The sequence below is a fragment of the Panthera tigris genome, chromosome B3 (assembly GCF_018350195.1).
Source record: "Panthera tigris isolate Pti1 chromosome B3, P.tigris_Pti1_mat1.1, whole genome shotgun sequence".
NCBI lineage: Eukaryota > Metazoa > Chordata > Mammalia > Carnivora > Felidae > Panthera > Panthera tigris.
The window spans coordinates 120,122,298-120,145,419 of record NC_056665.1 but is presented as its reverse complement, the minus strand read 5'-3'; the positions used below and the strand labels follow the sequence as shown (position 1 = coordinate 120,145,419).

The following is a 23,122-nucleotide window of genomic DNA, read 5'->3' as shown; positions in this document are numbered from 1 at the left end:
ATCAGAATCACATGTTACAAGATAAGCCTACCAGATACCGGACCTAACATGTCTGGCTGTTCAAAAATGTTAATTTCATTTCTAAGGAATTCATGTTCCAGTTGTCAGCTTTGTTGGCAATCCTTCTTAGATTCAGATTTACTCATGTGTTTTGCAACTTTAGTTTGTAGGCTTATTCTGAATAGGAATCATTTCTTCCCTTGTCTCTGTATTTGCTCACCCCTCCCTGGCAGAAGTTTTTATAACTGCTTCCACCTAGGGCCCATCACCCTAGTCCAGAACCAGACTTTCCAGTGGTATTTCAGTGCTCTTGCCTCAGTCATATTTAGAAATCCAGGTGAGTTTTGAAACATGAGCAGGTGCAAGGGTGTGTCATTATCCTCCTGACTCTGTAGGCCCACAGCCTCATATAAAGATGTGGCCTCAGGCAATGGGTCCATTGTCAGTTTCATCAGTCTCCCATTAGGAGAGCCCACTGCATTCCAATAGTATCTTGGTGCTACTGACATTTTGGACTGGATAATTCTTTGTTGTGGGGAACTATCAGGTGCTTTTCAGGACGTTTACCAGCATCCCTACACTCGATTCATTAGATGCCAATTGAAACCCCTCGCCCCTGCCCAGCTATGGTAATCAAAAATTACTCCAGGCATTGCCAGATGTCTTCTGGGGCCACATCGTCCCCAGCTGAAAAATTACTGTTTTATTGCCAGTTAATGAGCCTGGCTTCTTCGTCTTTCCTCTTGGGTAGGGAGGGAACTTTTAGGCCCCAACATGCTACAGGGGCTGAACTCTGGGCTGTCACTGCCTGCTCCCAAAGCAGAGTTCAGAAAGCTTGGTGTTTCAGCCTCATTCACTGATCCTCAGTTATTTCTGCACATTTGGGAGCCAAGGAGAGGCTCCCTCGTTCTGAAGGTCAGGTAGGTCCTTTCGGTGTTTTTTATCACTGCAGTGTATTTGAAGCAGAAGGAGAGTATTAAGTGTGAACTTATGGAGACAACTTGACTGGGAGTCAGTGTGTCCAAATCTAATCTTTTGTTTTATTTGAAGCTAAGCCCTTGCCTTCAATAGTCACTAGCATTATTAGCATTCAGGATCTCAGAATGTATTTGAATTTCCATAGCCTTGCCAGATAGAGCCAAATCATACTTACGAGTATCAGCTTACTAACAACAAGAATGCAATTTCTTTTAATAGGGCACAGCGGTGGCAGCAGAAATTATAACTGTACCAGCACACACGCACTGGACACTTGATATATGTCAGGAAAATACCTGATCTCATTTAATCCTAAGAACAATTCCTCAACGTAGGTAATATTGTACAGATAATGACACAGAGGCTTAGAGATAGCTCCAAATAACAGTCAATTAAATGAAGGCGCTTGGATTCAAATCTAATATGAAATCCTGGGCTGTTAGCAATTGGGCTTTACTGCTCTACTCTACTCTATGCAGTATAAATAAGTAATGATGGGATAATTGCTATTTGGTCATCCCTGACACATACACCTTGATATGCAAACCACATCACCACCACCGCCCCAACCACCGTCTCTAGCACATCTCTGTCTTTACCACTGTCTCCTCTACCACCATCTCCTGTGACCTTGTCATGAATATAAGCCAGATCAGGGGCCAGGAAATACATTTCTCTCTCCGCTCTTAAAGATAAACTTCATGGACACCGGGCTTGTGTCTGTCCTGTCCACTGGTGTTATTACCAATACTTAGAGCAATGCCCGGCATAATGGACATTCAGTACCTATGTGATAAAAGGGTAAAGACAAGATATCTGTCCCTAGAGGCTTATGAGAAGAACACATATAAAAAGGAAAATTCGACAAGGAAGTAGATGGTAGAGTTAGCTGAAGCTCTTGGCAAAGCTGCATCAAGGTGATAAATGAAAACCTGATCTTGAATAAAACACAGGACTTAGATTCAAGAGGGCAAAGGGCACGAGGAAGAGGGGATAACATGAGCATGTAAGAACACTATATGGAAGCACGTGTGTGGAGCACACTGTAAGACTGTATAGAAAAGGCTGCAGACAGGATAGAGGACATTTTGCAGAAGGCTTTCCTGTCAGACTAAGGACTCTCAACTTTACCAGGTAGGCACCTGGAAGCCTCCAAAGATTTTGGAAAAAAGCTTCAAAGAACTATTTTAGAGATGATATTTTAAAATTGTTTCCTAGGCCTACTCATGTACCCCATTTCTTTAAGAACCAATTTGGATAGTTTAAGATTGCTACCCTGTTCTACTTGGGTGTTCTTTTTATTCAAGAACCAATCTTGATAGTTCATATTTTTGAAAATATTACCTTTCATTCAGTTTTAAAATTTAGTAGCACACAATTATGCAGGGTTCTCATAATTTTCAGTCTCCCCTATATCTACTTTTAAAACATTTTTCTTATTTTTAATTCTCTTCTTTGTCTGGCAGAGCTATGTTTATTTTATCCTTCTCTGTCCCCATACCCCAAACTAAATAAGGTTTTGAATATAACTTTTTTGCTGCTTTTGACTTTATATTGGTTTTCTTCTTGATTTCCTTTGATTTTTTTTTTTCTTAGCTTTGTTTTATTGACCCTTTTCTAACTTCAAAAGATGGAAGCTTAGTTCAGGTATGACAAACATTAACCACTCATCCTCCCTGCCTGCGGCAGACATTACTAATCTATCAGAGCACTCTTTCTTGCCAGGCTCAGAGAAGTGCTCATAACTTTTGTCAATAAAACACTCTCGGTAATCAGCCAAAGCTAGTATATCAGTTGAAGCCAATCTGCCATTTGTGTCTTCGTTAATTTCTTTTCAATCTTCCTACATTATAACAATGAAAATAACTAAGATTACGAATTTACCTTTGAGTACATCTTTGGTTACATTTCAACTTTAAGTTTTGATATATATACTTCTTTTCATTATTTTAAAAAATATTTCAGCTTTAGGGATGCCTAGGTGGCTCAGTCAGTTAAGCGTCCAACTCTTGATCTCGGCTCAGGTCATGACATCAAGGTTTGTGGGTTTGAGCACCATACCAGACTCTGAGCTGAGCATGGAGCCTGCTTGGGATTCATATTCTCTCTCTCTCATTCCCTCTCTCTCTTTCTCTCTCTCTCTCTCTCTCTCTCAAAATAAATAAACATTAAAAAAATAAAAAATAAAAACTCCAAAATTATTTGGGCATTTTGTATAGACTTTTATTCTAATATCTCATTTTATTGCAAAGTAGTCTTGAGAATGAGGTCTGTATGCTTCTATTCTTTGAGGATTCAGTTGAAATGTTCCAGTTTTTTAAATATATTGTTTAATGTTTACTTATTTTTGAAAGGGAGAGACAGAGTGCGAGCCGGGGAAGGGCAGATGGGGGCAGGGGGTGACAGAATCCGAAGCAGGCTCCAGGCTCTGAGCTGTCAGCACAGAGCCCGATGTGGGGCTCGAATTTAGGAACTGCAAGATCATGAGGTGAGCAGAAGCCACACACCCAACCAACTGAGCCACCTAGGTACCCCTGTTCTAGTTTTGAAGAATATTCCATGGGAGCTCTGCAGGGCACAAAACTGTGTACCTATTAATTTAATCTCACAATTATGTTGTTCAAAACCCTCATGCCCTTATGTTGGGTCTATTTTGCCTATAATAATGACTATTACTTCTCTTTCTGGAATTTGTTATTTTAGGTGGAATCTACCTTTTATTTCAATATTTTTACCTTTGTACACTTTTCCTCAGAATTTTGAAAGACTTTTTGAAATCTGTCCTCTATTTTACTAATTAAGTTTTCTACAGTGCCCAATTCACTGTGGTTAACCCAATTTTTCACTTAGGTATTTCTCATATCCTCCCTGACCACAGACTGCTTGCTCTCTACATGAGATAGCTTTTTGAAGCTCTACACATCAATGCACTCTATGCTTAACTTTTGTCAAGAATACACATTAGGGATTTTCTAAAATGTTGTTTTTTTGCTTGCTTTAATGGATTTCAGGGGTTGACAGCTCCCCTAAATCTTCTCCATGGAGCTTTCTTTTAAGCTATAGGCCCCAAGATTTTTAAATATTTGCTCACCCTCCGAGAGGAAAGTCTAAGTTTGCCGTTAAAGGCTCATGATCATGGAAGAACTGATACGGATTCTACAAAATCCATAAGATCCTACCCAAATCTTTTAAAAAGGGATTTTCCTATGCAGATAATAAAGAAAAGTGAGAGGTGGGAAATATCCAGCAGTTAGAGTCCCATTTTAACAACCATTTTAATATCCCAGTGGCAGGGATGAGAAGTAAGATTCTAATTTAAATTACCCAAGTGTGAATCACCAAGGGAAGGCCCATCATTCCATGACTCTCATGTACTTCTCCTCCCCACTGGACCACACACACACCAGCGGCAACTTTTGGTTAGGTGTGGTTACAAGGACCCAGTTCTTTGACTGATGTCATCATCCATGCCAAAAGCAAACCCTAAGATCTCCTAATGCCACTACTGAGGTCCACATGCTGAGGGCTTATGGAGGAAAGAGTCTAAGTGGCAGGCTCCTTGACTAGCCCTCCCTTCTCCCACTTCCACGCCCTGCCCCTTAGAGTGAGAGGGTGTTATCAGTGGGTTCCAAGCCTCTCACCCATTTCCTACAATTCACTCTCATAAGGAAGAGAGTATATAAAAGCCTTTAGTAGTGTTCTTCAATTCAATCCTTTTCATGCTACATTTACCACAAATTCTCTCCACACTTTAGTATGAGTGGTAATAATTCTTCCTCCTTTTGAGTATTTCAGTGGTCACTTAAGTGGTAAAATTGGTGTGGAAACGGAGGGGAGTGAGCTCCTAAGTGCTTACTTTGCATTCTCCCAAAGGCAATTTTTTAGGACGATTAACCTGTCATTTGCTGTACAGAATGGATGTGAATGGGTTGGTGGGGGTCTTTCAAATCGGTGGTCTACTGGGAAGCGTCTGTGGTTGGCGCACAGTAGGTGACACAGATTCGGCTTTAGCTCTGCCACTGACTAGCTGTGTGCCTTGCTACACTCATAGCCTTGCACTATGCCTGCAATCTTATATCTTTCAGCACTAAAAGCCTATCATTATATATTTTGGAAATGCATAATTTAGAGAATCCTGTATTTAAGGATGGGAACGCCACAGATTCAATCATATTTCTTGAAACTATGCATAAGTAAAAAGGCTAAAAGGCTGATAGAAGACACGACATCTTGTATCCTCACATCAAGAACCTATTTTTGGACCATTATAACTGCTCATCACTTTGCCTCATGTTAATGACTCATATGTTAAAAAGATACAGCAAATAATCCAGTGAAGAAATGGGCAAAAGACATGAATAGACACTTTTCTAAAGAAGACATCCAGATGGCTAACAGATACATGAAAACATGCTCAACATCACCCATCATCAGGGAAATACAAATCAAAACCACAATGATCTACCATCTCACACCTGTCAGAATGGCTAAAATTAACAACTCAGGCAACAACAGATGTTGGCGAGGATGCGGACAAAGAGGAACCCTTTTGCACTGCTGGTGGGAATGCAAACTGGAGCAGCCAGTCTAGAAAACAGTATGGAGATTGCCCCCAAAATTGAAGACAGAACTACCCTATGACCCAGCAATTGCACTGCTAGGTATTTATCCAAAGGATGTAGGTGTGGCGTTTTGAAGGGGCACATGCATCCCAATATTTACACCAATGCTATCAATGATAGCCAAAGTATGGAAGAGTCCAATGTCCATCGACAGATGAATGGATAAAGAATATGTATATATATATATACACACACACACACACATACATACAATGGAATATTGCTCAGCAATCAAAAAGAATGAAATCTTGCCATTTGCAACAACATGGATGGAACTAGAGTGTATTACACTAAGTGAAATAAGTTAGCCAGAGAAAGACAAATATCATATGACTTCACTCATATGTGGAATTTAAGATACAAAACAGATGAGCATAAAGGAAGGGAAGCAAAAATCATATAAAAATAGGGAAGGAGAAAAACATAAGAGACTCTTAAGTACAGAGGACAAACTGACGGTCACTGGAGGAGTTGTGGGTCGGGGGACGGGCTAAATGGGCAAGGGGCATTAGGAAGGACACTTACTGGGATGAGCACTAGGTGTTATATGTAGGGGATGAATCGCTGGATTTTACTCCTGAAATCATTATTGCACTATATGTTAACTAACTTGGAAGTAAATGACAAAAAACAAAAACAGAAACAAAAAAAACCAATGACTACAATAAATATTTAAAGTAAATATTCAATAATAAAAAAAAAGATACAGCATATTTTTTAAACCTGACCCTTATTTTTATATGTGTCTGACGTTAATCTCTTAGCATCTTTCATCGTGTTGCTAATATCACACATGCTCAGGTCACATGAACTGGTACCGGTCTGCCCACACTGCTGGGCTCCTGGCCTCTCTCCTCCCTTCCTAATGCCCAGTAGCCATTAACAAACACCACTGTCCTGGGTGCTGACACAGAACAAGCAGTTACCTTCAATTTCCACTGAGGTCACCCTGCTGTAGAATATCCTAAAACCTAGGCAAGGAAAGGTAATCTCAGCTATTGAAAGAAAAGCACTTTAGTTAAGCCTGGTGTTTCTTTCGTAGTTTTTTTTCTTCAGAGAAGCCCCAGGTACAACAGCTTTGACTCTGCCCTTCCGAAGTTATCTCTAGTCTGTGAGTTTTGCCCATGACCCTGGCAAATTTTAATCTCCTTAGGTTTCTTTCTCCATGTTCCTGGAGAGTATGAGTCTGGCTCTGAGGAAAAGGTCATTTACAAGGAAGACACAGTTCATATGCACGTAGTTGTTCCTAGGCTGTCATTCCTCTTAGTTCAGCTGACTGTTTGGAAGAAATACCACAAATAGTTTTAAAAGGAGGATCTGAAGTGGGTACTAAATTATGAAGTGTTGCAAACACTAGAGAGGAAAATCAAGAAAGGCTATTGGCACTATGGAAAGGGTAAAAAAAAAAAAAAAAATCTAAATCATCCTCTCCACAGAATTGACAAATGAGATTTAGCTAAAGGAAATATAAATATATGAATTTGAGGACTGTAACAAAGAACTTGTGGGCCAAGAGGGGATGAGGAAATGGCTGTAAAGCAACAAGATTAAAAAAGAAATGTGCTCATAAAAAGCTTTCAATGGAATAGACAGAAAACCAGTTATTTTGGTTAATTATTCAGTGGGGACAGTGGTTTTGTTTTACAGATGGGAAACTGAAACCTTTAGAGGGAAAGTGACTTCAATATTATCATAAAGAAATAGGACCCCACTGTTCTGATTCTCAACTCCCTTTGCACCAACTCCAAACGACATTCCATCTTTTATGTTCTATTGTTCTCTAAACTCAACCCTCTAGGATGTGGAAACTTTGATGCTCTTGGAAATTGCTTCTATATTTGTCCAATGCCAACTTCTGTGCTAGGAGAAGTTTGAAGTTCAACCCCAAAACACAGGGCTTGGCGCAGTCAAAAGCTCATTACAACTTCTCATTAGTTGTGTCTCTTGGGGCAACTATGGCATTCCCGAGTGTGACTCAGTATCACCACTCATAACTGATGGTTCCTGATTAATCTGAACGGAGCCAGAATAAAGGCCAAAACGAGCTCCTAGCAAATGAAGCAACATATCTTGCAAGACGAAAGTAAAAAGTTATATGAAAATTTCCTGAAATGACATCCCAGTATTAACCTAAATGATAACAGTATAACACCTAACACTTATTTAGCATACATTATGTACCAGGCGTGATATTTGTGCTTGACATTAATTCATTTGTTCCTCTTGATAACCCCATGAGGCAAGTACTATTATTACTCCCATTTTAAATAGGAAACGAAGTCACATAAATGTTAAGTAACTTGCTAGGCTGGCTAGGAACATGAATTACTTTAGAACATAAGAATATATCGACTGATACTCAAGGATCTGTGAAAGGTTTCTCTAGATTAAATATAACTTCATCAAGGGGCACCTGGGTGGCTCAGTCAGTTAAGCGTCCGACTTTGGCTCAGGTCATGATCTCACAGTTCATGGGTTGAGCCTCACGTCGGGCTCTGTGCTGACAGCTCAGAGCCTGGAGCCTGCTTCAGATTCTGTGCCCCCTTCTCTCTCTCTCTCTCTGCTCCTCTACTGCTCGCGCTAGGTATCTGTCTGACTCTCAAAAATGAATAAATGTTAAAAAAAAATAATAATAACTTCATCAATCCAAATAAAGTATGGAGTTTAGTTCTTAATAACGTATCAATGACAGTTTCTCAGGATGGTACCTTCTTCAAATGCACCATGGCAATAAATGATGTTAACAATGGGGAAAATGGGGTGTTTCTATCTTTGTGTGTTCTGTCTTTACAATTTTTCTGTAAATCTAAAATTATTATAAAATAAAAAGGTTAGTTAAAGAAAAAAAAAAACCTTTATCTGAATACTTCTTAGAGGGAACTTTTCATTGGGTCAGGTCAAATAAGAACAATGCCATTCCTTTTCCTAAAAGTCAGAAGACTATTAAAGACAGTGGGGCTCCCCAGACACTGTACATTATACACGTTAAGTGAAGGAACGTCAAGGTCTCCATTAGTACTAACTTACTTAGCTTCAGAGACTTGTGCTAGAATTTTAAAGGCAAATTGGAAACTATTTCCTGGAACAACGCCTTACAGCATGCCTTTTGATACTTGGATTATATTTCTTAAATTCTGAAGAAATCTTGCTTTTTTCCCCCCTTCTGTGCATTTTTGGTGCTGAGCTGTTTCCGGTTTTCCCACACTCCTGCCTGTCAGAGAGAAGAAACCACAAAAATGCAGCAAAGTTTGTCCATAGAGCCGCAATTTCATCTCAAAAGGCTGAAGAGTTCTCCTGCCAGCACTGAGTTCAGGGCGGCAAATGGTCCTGCTGCCTGCTGACAAGGCCCCCTCCCTACCAGCAGACGAGCCGGCCCCAGTGGGCCACCACGGGCCAGCTCAGGGTACTGGCAATACTCAGAGGATCCACAAACAAGGCGCATACTGGCAAATTCAACATGCACATCCGGCTCGCTGATTCTCCTACCTGAGGGCTTCCTGAACCCGAGGAAGAGAGCATGATTCTAGAATGTTTATGATGGTAATTAAGGTTCACTGAGTTCCTCTGTGTGCTAGTCTTGCTCTAGATGTTCTACGTGCAAAGTATTACATGTATTAACTCTGCTAGTATTTATCAACATTCTGTGAAGCAGATCCTCTTTATTATCTCTGCTTCACAAATGAGGAGACTGAGGCTAACTGATTAAGTAACTTGCAACCGACCAAAGGTCTTCAGTTAGTAAACAGTTAGTGCATGAGGGTGTGAGTACAGGCAGTCTGGCTCCGGAGCTACACCCTTGAGGGCTCACTTCTACTCTTTCCAGGCTGAAGAGCCATACAGCTTCCTTCTCACTGTGCTCTTGGCCTTCAACCACAAACTGCCCCTTCCTAACCCCCTCGGTGAAATCCCAATCCAGTGTCTTCCCATTCAAATCCCTAGGAGTGAACAACGAATACAGGTGTATGGGGGGGGGGGGGGTGGGCGGGGAAGAGAGGGAGAAGGCATACAGAATTTTAGATGAAATTGAAAAAGTCTGACTCTTTAGAAAGACCAGGAAAAAAACACATCAGGAAGAAGTTTGCATTTCCTTTCTCCAAACCCACGGTTCAGCACTGTTACCCAGTGCACTGTCTGATGGTAGCTCCTGCCAGAGGCTGGAAGACTTAGTCACTGGCAGTGACCTTGAACCCCGCCATCAGCGCTCATCACAATCCCCGGAGAACCTAAGAGCAGCACCTGCCCCTCCCACAGGGTACACAGCCCAAACTTCAGCATGGTCCACTAGTTCCCCAGGTGACTCTCAGCCCAGGCTGAGAACCAGAGTTAACTTTCAGTCCCCATCAGGTGTTCTTGTCTTCTGTACAGTACCAACTATTTTGAAGGCCTCATAAACGAAGAGTACTCTTAGCACAGAATGGATACGACTCAGAAGAAACTGAACAGGAGATTAAGGAAAACTTACTTGGAGGCCTTCTGGGATGTCATCTTCCTGAGGACTTGTTTGTGATTGGCTGGGGGCTTGGGGACCAGCGAGGAGGAAGAACTTGGAGCCAGCACCACTTTTTGCGGCAGAGCGGCTGGCTTCTGGCCACTAGCTGTGGCACTTGAAATTCTGCAAGCTGCACCATTATTTATTGTCCATAAATTGGAGTTAGGTAGTGTCTGGCTGCCAAAGATGGCCTACAAGGAAGAGAAAAAGAAAGGTCGTTGGAGATGTCCTTCATAAGCCATTTGCTATAAATGAGTAACTGGGTTGTAATCCTGAAGTGGGACAAAAGGAAAAGGGAAACTGTTGAAGTAATTTTTTAGGAAAAATTTCTCTAATACTGCCAGTGCAGGTCCAGATTCAGAGAATGGAGAGGTCTGGAAGGAGAGAGTTGAGACGGTCTTGTTGAAAGTACACTGTGCTGGGAATCAGGGCATATGGGTACTATGTATTATCCATCTGTGGAAATTAGAAAAGCGTCTGGTCTCTCTGTCTTCGTTTCCTTCACTGTTAAGTTCAACAGATATTTAATGAATGTCTCCTACTGGGTGTCAAAGTACTAGAAATAAAGCACAGGAACAAAAGTGGCTTGAAGCTTGACTCAATTCCAGCCCACTCAGAGAACTCAGAACTCTTCTAGAAGGTGTGCACATATGAGGAGTGGGTAGAAGCCAGTGTGGCAAGGGCATGTTGAGCAGAGAGGTGGAGACAGGAGGCTGGAACAGAACAGCCAGACCATGTGTGGCCTTGAGGACTCTTTGCAGAATTCCTTAACACCTCATTGACTTAAGGATTAACATAAGACTTTACATTTTAAAATGCTTTCAAAGTAAAATCACTACCTGAATGCTAGTTACTGTATGAATATAAGATCAATACAAATGTGTATTTGCTTAGAGGGTAAGCCTACCGATCAATAAAGACCTAAAAATCACCATCTAAATGTCACAAACACCAACATATGTCTGTAGTTAGGATGTAAAGGTATACTTTCTCAAGTAGATGCTTAAAAAATGCTTATAACTTATTTACCTCATTAGCAATTGGTGTTTCCTTTGGGGGAGGCCACAAATTTTGCTATTGATCATTCCATACTATTAACACTGCTTTCAATACGCATGCGTTACAAAAGCTTTAAATGTGAAATAATATTAAGAGAAAATGTACAATTGGCAAAATACAGAAGGTTTTTTTATTAAAAAGATTTCTGGCAATTGATTTCCATCGGAAGACACTGCATTTAAAGAGACGTGGAGAAATGTCATTTCCTTCTGGCCAGGCCAAAAGGGTAAGATCAGAAGCTCTTAGGAAGCATTCACCTTAGAGACAGACTTTATTAATATTATTTTTGTCTTTTATGACTTTCATGCTTTAAGATATAAAAAAATATAAATTGGGTAGCTTTAGCAAAATGTTAACCAACCCTTCTACACTCATGCCTTGGAATGTCCCATTTCAGGGAAATATGTCCAAAGGTCCTGGGCTAGGCAGGTCTGAGAGGGATCAGAGACTCTTGTGCAGAGTAAATGTGTTTGGCAGGCTTAACAAAGAACAAAGCAATTTCAGAAGTAGAGGGTTACAGCATTTTCAAATGGACCATTCGGACTGAGATGTTCTTCATCTCTGCAAACCATGCAAAGGGGAACCCGAAGAGCTCTTCCCTCACCTCCAACTCTGAACGGAAGAAGGGGAACAAAGGAAGACCCAAGCCCATGGGCCAAGCCAGGAGGGAGGCGTTGGGGGGTGTATACATGTGGGAAGGTCTTCAGATGGTCCAAGAGGGCCCAGGAACCCTGATTCTGCTCCAGCAAGCCTTCTGAGGACAAGTAACCGTAGGGTACAGCAAGACAGACTCAAAAACAAATCTATTCCTTTCAAACACCATTTCCATATCTGAGGGTCTCAATATCTGTGGGAGAGACTCAACTAAAAGGAAGGAAGGAGGCAGGAGAGGGTTACTGTCAGTTTATTTTCACTACTACATCCCTACACACGACCTTAGATTGAAGAGTGAAAGTTGCCCCTTTCAGAATGGGGAGGAGGCTAGAAATCCGAAGCAGGGCTGAAGAGCTCTATAGCAGCCGTCCATAAACAAATTCACTGGATGAGTAGCTGAGAAAGAAAAGCCACTGTTAGCAAAGGGCTCTTGGAAATAAAAATATTCCTTATTGAGCGTGATTTTTCGTGTTGTAAAGGAACTGCCATCAGAAAAAAAAATCCATTCAATACATGTTGCTGTGGTGACAACTTAACCATATTTTCAAGATCACTGAGGTTTTTTTCTTTTGTTAAAAAGTCTTGCTGGGACTTCTAAATACAAACAAAAAATGAATGAAAAGAGCAAGATCAGAACGGTGTGAGTGTAGTAAGCTCCTATTTGTGTAAGAAAGGAAAAAGAATATACACAACCATACACACAGACACACAAAACACACAGAAACACACACACATACACAGAAGGTTGATATGTGCATAGAACAATTCTGAAAGGGTACACAAAAAACTAGGAACCTCCATGGAGAAGAACCGGTTAGCTAGGGGTCCAGGAAAGAGGGAAACTAATTGTTCACTACATATCATTTATAACCTTTTGAATTTTGTACCATCCATACGTAGTTATTTATTACAAAAATTAATCATTCAAGGGTAAAAAAAAAAAAAAAAGTCAAGTTCTCCTAAGACTTAAGCAGGTAACAAAGTTAACTCTGGGTACTAGTCAAAGTATCCAAATGGCGCCCTAGTTTTAACCAGGTGGGTACAGGACTCAGCATTAGACGGGGCTGAAGGAGTTCACTGTTCAACACTTATTATGCCTACAAATCCAGATTTGGTCATCAGTGAAAGGCAGAGACTCAGGTAAGTGAAGAACAGCATGGCTTTGCAGCCAAACGTGCCTGGGCTCAAAAGTAGCCTCTGGCAGTTATAAACAGTGACCTTTTCAAGTTAGCGAACTTCTCTGACCTTCAGCTTCCTCACAGGCAATTACAGTTACTTTGCTGGATTATTGGGGGTTAAATGAAGACCCCCCATATGTCAATATCACCCAGGCATTCAATAAAGGATTCCTGAAGTAGACCAAATACCAGGCGCATTGTAGACCTTTGGCAAACGCTCCATTCCTTCCCAAACTCCCACCTCCATTTGCTGAGGATCCGAAGGATGGGATGGCATGCAGGTCTGCCTCTGTAGGGTCGGTGAATGGCAGCTGGCTGGGCATTTTTCAACATACTTTTCTAGTCTTACGATGATGCTCACTAGCTGTGAAAGCAAACGCTTAAAATGAAAACATATGTTTAGGTTCCCCAGATCATATTTACTCAATTTTCTCTGGCAGGAATAATCTTTTCCTCTTCTGAATGCTTGTAACAATTTATTTGTGTGTGTCTTATCACATTTAGCTCATTCTACCTTGTGTTACAGCCACTGATATGTGTACTTTTCTCTCCTTCTGGACATTGCACACTGCAGATGGCTGAATGACATCTGATTAATTTTTTTTTCATGCACAGTGCCTAGTAGAATGCCTTGTGCATAACAGGCGCTTAATAAATTTTACCCCATGAATGAAAGTAAGAAAACTCGTAACTACTACTCATTTTTATTTTTTTTTTAGTAACAACCAAATTCCTATGCAAAAAAATAGTCAAGTCTGTGTTTCTACAGAGATGTAATCTTGTAATAGGACCATTGTCTGGACTTTGAATAGTGCCTAGTGTGTTATCTGTGATCAACTTATACTTAGCCACAAAATGTAAGCAAGACTTTCTGTAGATCCCAAACAAAAATAAATTCATCTTCCTAGATGCAAATTTTGTGGCAGGACCTTAGATGCAAATTTTGTGGCAAATTTTGTGGCAGGACACCAACGTTCGTTAGTGATAAGAACAGTTTTTACCTCAAATAACAAAATAGAAAAATTAAGAGGATTTATTGCTTAGGAGACTGTCACTTGCCTGGATACTAATACTTCTTTCTTTCTTCCTAATAATACTGCCCCAATTTTTGTTTGGGTAATGATGTGTGTCCACTTAAAAAAAACAATATTTCCCAATCTCTCCTGTACTTAGAAATAACCATGTGCACCTTCCGGGAAAGCTCTTTAAAGGGGGCAAACTGGGTTAGGACACAATTTTTGCCTTTTACTGTTCTTCCTCCCATCCGGAACATGGATATCCAGCTAGCATCAGGTGGACAGGCCTTGGGTGGAAGTCACTTGCTAAGGATTGTAAAGGATAAAGACAAGAGAAGCATGGGCTCATGACAGTACCATAGAGTTCAGGAGAGCCTAACTCTAGATTTCTGATTATATGGGGGAAAAGAAAAATTCTAATTTGTTAAGCTATGGTGGCATAGGGCAGAAGGGAGGGTCTGCTAAATGCAGCGAAACGGACGCCTGAACTGAGATATAATCCTCAATCTACCAATAAGTCCAGCTTGTTTAAGCCTTAATATAATGCAAATGTACTGCATCTCAAAAAAGCAGACACTCTTCCCAAATACAGTAAAGCAGCTTCTAGGTTCTCAGCTATTTAGTCATCACACTCTAATATACCAAATGGACAATGAAATCACAATTCTGTACTGTCCAAACTTCCCAAGAGTCAGTAATGTAGACAAGTTCCCAGGTATTTCACCAAAGCCAAGGCTAAGTGTAATGAGATTAAAGCAATCAAATTTGATAAAGAAACCCACAAAAATACTCAGGCAATGTTAAAAAGCAGATATATAAATGAATTCATTAGACTATTGGCAGAAATCAGCCTCTCATACCGTGTATTGGCTCCAGTCCTACAACTCCATCAACAATAGATTATGTGAATTGTTTTGTCCTGATATTCATTCATAAATGGATAGAAGAATAGATAAAGTTCTCTCCATATAAATTCTAAGAAATGTGAGTCTGGATATACAATGTTAGCACTCTGCACTTGCGGGTTAACAGCCCAGGGAATGGGCTACACCGTCATCAGTCAATGTCTTGGGAATGTGAGAGCTGTGTAAGCACTGGCCTCCACTCAAGACCTGGTCAACATATACAAGACTTTTGCTTCTTTATTGGGTGTGGGAAACAGCCATGCTTCAGTAAGGAGACTCAGAGAAAACCACAGTTTGAGGGTTGGCTTGGCCCCAGGCCAAAGATTGGAAAGGCCCTCCTTCTCCCACAACAGAAGGGTACTCGTGGGTGGGAAGGAGGAATTTCTGATAGACAGAACACAGACTGCAACTTGGAAGGTTATGGGGAAGCAAGATCTGGGCTCTCTTACTAGAAAGATAATACTGTTCAGAGATTAAATTCTGGGAGGTTTTTTTTTTTTTAAATTCCACCCAGTAAAACACTTCTTTTTGTCTTTACTTGGGCTTATTGGTGATGGAGTGGAGCTAGATAGCTCTTTGTAGTGAAATAACTCTCTACATTCACTTTTCTTTTAATTAAGGGAGATAAAGTTGGGAAATGTTAACCTTAACCTCAATGGGTTAGTGTCTTTTTGTACCCCTTTTACTTTGGTTCCATAAAAGCAAACATTTTTATGCATTAGTCTCCCCACCGAGTTTCATCCCAACTTGGATTAAGTTCCCATTACATAGTACACAAAACTGCTTCTAGAATGTTGTTCTCTGGCAGCTCAAGTACTGGGATGGTGTATCTTCCTGAGCATGTAAGATGCTGATCACTCACCTGACCACAACCAGTCAAGAGCTGTTCAAGGCAAAGAACACACTGTGTCATTTGTGCAATCATGTGATGTTGTAAAAAGCTGGGGGCCAAGGTGAGGGTGAGGGTAGCTGTTTCTATTTTAGCAAAAGCAAGCTTCCAAAAAGCCTTTGTCTCACATTGTATGGAGTTCTTGGCTGTCTTCCATTCACAGTGTTTGTCAGCTGGGACAAGACCGGGGGCCAAGCAAGAGGAGCCGAGCAAGAGGAACAGAGTACAACATCTGGTACTGCTGAGAAGGCAGGGGGCAGTGCTGTATGTAACCCTCACAGGGATGGGGCAGAAACCAGAAGATGCTACTGTTCATACGGAGAGAGGCTGGCGACACAAATACCCGAGATCGAGCTTCGTACCTGAGATCGAGCTTTGAGTGGCCAAAGGTACTGGACAGCCTCTGGAATTTCCTCATTTCTTAAATCAATAAAGAGGCTCTGTCTCCTTTAGCAATTAAGACAGAAGGCTCTTACTAATTCAAATGATCTACTCTCAAGGATGTGTCTACAGCTGCTTACCTGGACAGAACAATTTATTCACCAACCGACAAAAACCATTGTGTTTCAGGCAATTTCTAAGTCAACTGTACTTGCACATGTGGGAAACCACGCTGGTCCTTAACAGATACTTAGATATACTCTCTGTCGTCCAATAAAACCAAAGATTCTAGCAGTAGTCTCTGAGTTGGCGTTTCAATAGAATCAAGACAAGTGAACAGATCTTGGGTGAGGTGTGTGTTACGACGAAGAAGTCCGACCATGAGGCAGCTGGTTAAGGCCAGGGATGCGGTCCATGACTAGAAAACCCAGTGAAATTAAATCAGTTAAGTAGCCTTAAGACACCACACAGATAACCTTCTCTCACTAGCAGCCCCCCACTTCCACTCTAACCACAGAACCCATTAGTCCTACATTGGTAGAGGCTCATATTCTGATGGCAAATTTAGACTCGTGGCTGTGGATTCTGCTTTGCTTTCAATTTTTTTCTCCTTCAATGCCCAGCAATATTTGAACACTGGTCACACACACTCACAGAAGGTTGGCAGCCCAAGGGTTTTTGTCTTTTTTTTTTTGAAACATATTAATTTATTTTTTCTTAAATGTTTTTTTAATTTATTTTTGAGAGAGACGGCGTGCAAGCAGGGAAGGCACGGGACGATGGGGTGCGGGGGGGGGGGCGGACAGAGGATCTGAGTGGGATCTGCACTGACAGCAAAGAGCCCGACGTGGGGCTCGAACTCAGGAACTGTGAGATTGTGACCTGCGCCAAAGTTGGACATTCAACTGACTAAGCTACCCAGCTACCCCCGTGTTAATTTCCTTAATACATGTTCATTAGAAAAAGGAAAACATTTTGAAAGTCATTTCAAATTCCACTCTCAGAGATAACCTCTGGTAACATTTATACTTTTTTTCTGTGTATATATGAAGTTATTTTACACACACACACACACACACACACACACACACACACGTGTGCGCGTATTTCTGTGGGCTTGCAAAAATAGGATTATACGGTACCTGATGTTTTGGAGACCTTTTTTTTCATTCAAATATCTAACTTGAGCATATCTTCATATCTACGAGGGTAGATTTCAATCACTGTTTTAAATGGCTGCATATTTTCTATGATAGTTTATCATAATTACTTAACCACCCAACAGTAGACTACTATAAACTGACACAGTGTAATACAAACCTATATTTGTGTTCATAAGAGATATCTAAGTGGGGGGAAAAGTAGGCCCCCCAAAATGTTACACTTCTGTTTTGAAACTACACACACATACACCTATGCAAGTTGTCACCAGTCTGTTCTGCTATTTAAGAACGGTGCTCTGACAAACATCATGTCATTTGTATCTTTTTGCATGTGCTGGATCATTTCCTTAAAATAATTTCCTTGAAGTAGAATAGCTAGCTCAGAAGGCTGCTGTTTCTGTTTTAAATCTTTTTTATGTATATTTTCAAACTACCCCCTGGTAAGACTGTGCCAATTATATTTCTATCAGTCTGTTTGAGAGGATGATAATTTCCTTATCTTTCCTTGATTACTAGGAAGAAACAGCATGTGTCCCATGAAAAGGTGGCTCATAATTTGATCCTAATGCTGTTCTTTTTCTTTCTTTTTAGAAGATATTTATGCCTTCAGACAAATATGCTAAAAATCTACACAGATATCATTCTCTTTTAAAAATTAAAAAAAATGTTAATGTTTATTTATTTTTGAGAGATAGAGAGAGACAGAGTGTGAGTGGGGAAGGGGCAGAGAGAGGGAGAGACAGAATCTGAAGCAGGCTCCAGGCTCTGAGCTGTCAGCACAGAGCCTGATGTGGGGCTCGAACCCATGAGCCATGAGATCATGACCTGAGCTGAAGTCAGATGCTCAGCCGGCTGAGCCATCCAAGCGCCCCTCATTCTTTTAAAAAAATTTTTTAAAACATTTATTTATTTTTGAGAGACAGAGCACAAGCTGGGGAGGCACAGAGAGAGAGGGAGACACAGAATTCGAAGCAGGCTCCAACCTACAACCCATGAGATCATGACCTAAACTGAAGTCAGATGCTCAATGGACTGAGCCACCGAGGCACACCCCCCCCCCCGTATCATTCTTTTCATCATCTTATCATGGTATTAATCATCCTTTCTGTATTCTTCTCACATCTCTCTCTAGCAATTGTGAACAAATTCATATGCATTTATTTTCAATTGTCCAAATAAATTTAAGTTAAAAAAAATCATGTAGCCAATTAATATTTTCTGAGCCTTGAACTTCTAAAACAACTTAAGATCATTTTAACCAATTCTGCTTCCAGCATGGGGGCAGGGAGTAACTAAAGCCCCCAGGTTGAAATTATAACGCTGTGTATATTTAAGGTTAAAAATAATACATAATAGAAGAGATATCTGCACACCTATGTTCACTGAGGCATTATTCACAACAGTTAAGATGTGGAAGCATTCTAAATGCCCCTCAATAGATGAATGGATAAAGATAATGTATATACATGTCGTAGAATGTCAGTCAGTCTTCAAAAAAGAAAGAAATCCTGTAATATACTACAACATGGATGAACCTTCAGAACATTCTGCTAAGTGAAATAAGCCAGTCACGAAAAAGATGAGTACTATATGATCCCACTTAGATGAGGTATCTAAGTAATAACACTCATAGAAACACAAAGTAGAATAGTGGTTGCCAGGAGTCAGGGGGAGGGGAACACAGGGAGTTGTTCAATGAATACAGAGTTTCAACCCAAGATGAAAAAGTGTTATTGATCTGTTATACAACAATGTTCATACAGTGTCAACAATACTGTACTATACACTTAAAATTCTTAAGAGGGTAAATTCGTGCTATGTGTTTTTACCATAATGAAAAACAAGTTATGGATTTTTACTGAGCTTTTACCATGGGTCAACATCGTCCTAAACACTTTACATGCAATTATCGCATTTAATCCTCCCAAACCATTGAGGCAGCTCCCATCGTCATCTCCATATACAGAGGAAGAAACCAAGGCACAAAAGGTTCCATAATTTGTCCACGATGGCACAGCTACTAAGTAGTCAGCTGGGGGTCCATGCCCATGGAAGAGGATGATTTCAGAGCTCATTATACAATGCTGCCTTCCTTATTTATGCTATGCTGACTCCCCTTTAAAGCAAATCCGCTGAAATCATATTTCCCTTCCAGAGCAAATCTAAAGCAAACTTAGCAATGTGTCCAATTTTCACCAGATGCATTTGAAAGACCCAGATTTCACTAGCTTTACTCTAAGAAAGAAAGCTTTAAAAAAAATGTCTACAAGCAAATTTTTCTTACTTATTTTAAGAGTTAACATAAGTTTGTATATATGTATGTATGTATGTATATAAGTAAAGATATGTATATATGTATGTATGTATGTATGTATGTATGTATATAAGTAAAGATAATCTCAAATGATCAGCAATGACCCCAGATCAAGAGTTTAATTGGTTAAAAAAGGATAATTCACAGCATCATTTTCAATTGTCCCTTATCTTTTATTGGCTAGCAATTTTAGGGAATTCTTCTATATCAGGGCTCTTGTTCTCCTGATAATGTGTCTGTGTCTGACATTTGATGAGTAAAATGAAGTAATCAGACAAGGCAATCTCTAAGTTCCCTTACAACTTTAAATTCAGAATTCATAAATATCTGATTTGTCTCTGCCTTCAAATGTACGGTTTGTTTTATTTGGCTCAGAATCTCACATGGTTGACCTACTGTGCATCTTGCCCAGGACTTGCTGTCATCCACGCTTCTTCCTGCAGCGGCATCCTTTTCAGATGGGTGGGGTTCTGTATCTTTAGGAATGAGGTTTTTCATCAGCTCACACAGTTACTGCTGTGAGTCCCCCATATGCCCACAGACAAACACAAACAAAGCATAGGTGACAGAGTAAGGGCGGGGAATGAAACTGGTCACCAGGCAACTGGAGTAAAAACACATTTAAGGTCATACAACAAACAAGGCCGATTCCAAGCAGCTGGTAGGTGAACAGTTGCCTTTTAACATTCTCACAACCAAGCACAGTTCTGTACTTTGATTCATTATGTTGAGCCTTTCTTTCAGATTTTGTGTGTTTGGGTCTATAGTAGCAGCAACAACAATAAATTTGGAATGTCTTAACTGACTCATGATACATGTGTAAAACAAGAAGAAAACAAAGGGTCACTTCTCTCAAGAGGGAGAGAGGTAGAGTGGAAAAGAGCTTTGGAAGTCTTCTGACCTGGTTTGAATATTATCTCTGCAATTAGCTAGCTATGCAACCTTGTCTAACATGCTTAAACTCTTTGAATTCCCTCCTCAGTAGGATAGAGATAATGCTACATTGAGCACACAGGAGGCACTCACTCTGTGTCCACTTCCCTGCCCCTCACCTCCCTCCCTCCAAGATCGCAGAGGGATACTACTCTAGCAACAGCTTAGAAAACTACCCGGTGGTAATCAGGGGACTTCTATTACCAGTAGTGATGAATCAGCTTAATGAACTGATATCTATATTATAATAATGCACTAAGAATCAGGTTTATATGGAGTTGAAAAAGGAAGCGTAATATTAATCATGCAAAAGTATCATCTATGGTAGTCACATTTGTAGACACCTGTCATGTGTCCCAGCAGTCTTCTCAAAAACACCAGCATAGAAATAAAATTAAAATACTATGACCAGCGACAATAACAGGGTGGAAAGGACAAAGTGATAACTGGAGAGGTAATTCCCATGTTATTAATAACAGCCCACACAAGTGCTCCATATCTTCAAACTTCTAGAACATATTTCAGGATACTGCACAACTCAGTAGTCCCTAACCCTATTACTAACTAATAAAAGCACAAAGAAGGTAAATTATGTGCATTTCCAAGAGTTTTCCGCCCAGGAACACCTTCTTAAGACATTTAAGAATCTGAGATAACTGAGATAATGTCTAGACCCGAGTTTAAATATGTTTACAAAGCAGGCCTTCCTCTCTTATGACAGTGTATGTGAACAGTAGCAGACTAGTTCCAATAGCTGAAGATAACTTTTCAAGCACGGTTTTATAGGTGCCAATAAGTACACTTGTTCTAAGTACACTGCTACTTAACAGTTCATGTAATAATACATATAGATCAATATATACAAAATATATGAATGCTTTAATATATTGTGAGGGTGGTGCCATATAGCATGTCGGTCCAGAGGCTGGATGCTACACCTGCCTGCATACCTGGGTTAAAGCCCAGTCCTTCCATTTATTATTTACGTGACCCTGAGAAAGTCACATAAGTGATGCTCTGTTTTGTCTGTTAAAATAGGACTAATAAGAGGGCAACTGTGAGGATTCAATGCAATAATACAAATATAACTCCTGGTTCAGTGCTTGGCACATGATAACATCCTGAGAAATACAATCCTCATGATAACCCACGTCTATATAGTATCATCTCCATATTAGAGATAAACAAACCGAGGTCCAAAGAAGTTTGAATAACCTGTCCCAGTCATAGGCTAGACAGAACCAAGATTATGTTAAGTTATTTATTTTGAGAGAGAGAGAGAAAGAGAAAGCGAGTGCAGGGGAGGGGCAGAGGGAGAGAGAGGGAGAGAGAGAATCCCAAGCTGGCTCCACGCTGTCAGCACTGAGCCTGGTGTAGGGCTCAATCCCATGAACTGTGAGATCATGACCTGAGCTGAAATCGAGACTCGGAAGCTTGACTGACTTGTCTGAGCCACCCAGACACCCCAAAGGACAGAACCAAGATTTAAACTGAAGATTATCTGACTCTAAAGTCCGTTCAGAGGATCTATTTCCAAAACAGTTAAATGTAGTTTTACATGTATCGTTTCACATATTTTCAACGTATTTTTATTAGACAAGAAGAAAAGAGTTTGGCTTGGCAACATCTACTAAATCAAATGGTTCTAGGAAAACCAATCAACCAATCATCATCATCATCTACATCATCATCATCATCTAGAAACTAAGTGTTGTATGAGTTCCTGATAAAAGTCAGAAGGATAAACAAAATGGAACCAAAACCCCCCAAAAACAAAACAGTAGATTATGCCATACAGGCCAACATGCTCCAGAAGCCTAAGCACACGTGCACACATTCTTCCCCCTAAATACCCCTAGTCCACCCCTCCTCCTGGATACTGTTAGAAGGACGTGGAAAGACTCCCCCTGCACAGTCAGCCTGTTTGCCTGCTCTCTTCGTGCCATGCTGAGGAGCGAGGGTGTTATTGCTGGCTTCCTGGAAAAGCCCGGGTGCCTGCTGAATTTCTCTTTCTTTCCCCTCCCCCACAAAACAAACACACAGCAGCTGAAGGTAATGGAGAAACACTATTCATTCCTGCAGGGGAGAGCAGAATTTTTCTAGACACATGCCATGGACTTTTAGGAGCAGTGTAACAAGACTTGGCTGGGCTTCTATGGGAATCCTTTCCACACCTGTGAGGTGATGCATGCACACATATACCGTCAGCAAAGGGCTCATGACACACGGCACCCAAGGTGTTACTAGCATACTGAAAGACCCCTCGGTATGCCCCCAGAGCTGCCCACCCCTTCCCCCCACAACTTGTTATAGGAACAGTAGCTTCCGCCGGCCCCTACTGCATCTAGGGGAGTCTGGCAAGACAGAGTCTGGTGGGAAGGGGGAAGCCAAGGACAGATGGAGGGGAAGGGTGACAGGAATTCAGGACGCACCATTTTCTCGTACCTTGAGTTACCTCACTATGTTCAAAATCAAGTCTACTAAAAATGGAAGGGCTTTGGAACAAGAACGGAACCAGCAAAAAATCCAGATGTATTTAAA

General features: G+C 40.7%; 1 protein-coding gene across 13 annotated transcripts in view; it reads right to left on the bottom strand.

Annotated features, from left to right (window-relative positions):
- Window positions 1–23,122, bottom strand: part of TTLL5 (tubulin tyrosine ligase like 5) — a 285,253-nt gene that overhangs the window by 58,458 nt on the left and 203,673 nt on the right. For all 13 annotated transcript variants that reach the window (XR_006218999.1, XM_042990159.1, XM_042990167.1 and 10 more), the window contains one exon: window positions 10,063–10,280. Coding sequence is in view for 12 of the 13 variants with exons in the window: in XM_042990159.1 (XP_042846093.1) it covers window positions 10,063–10,280 (218 nt within the window). In the remaining variant the exon portion in view is untranslated. The remainder of the gene's footprint in view (window positions 1–10,062; window positions 10,281–23,122) is intronic.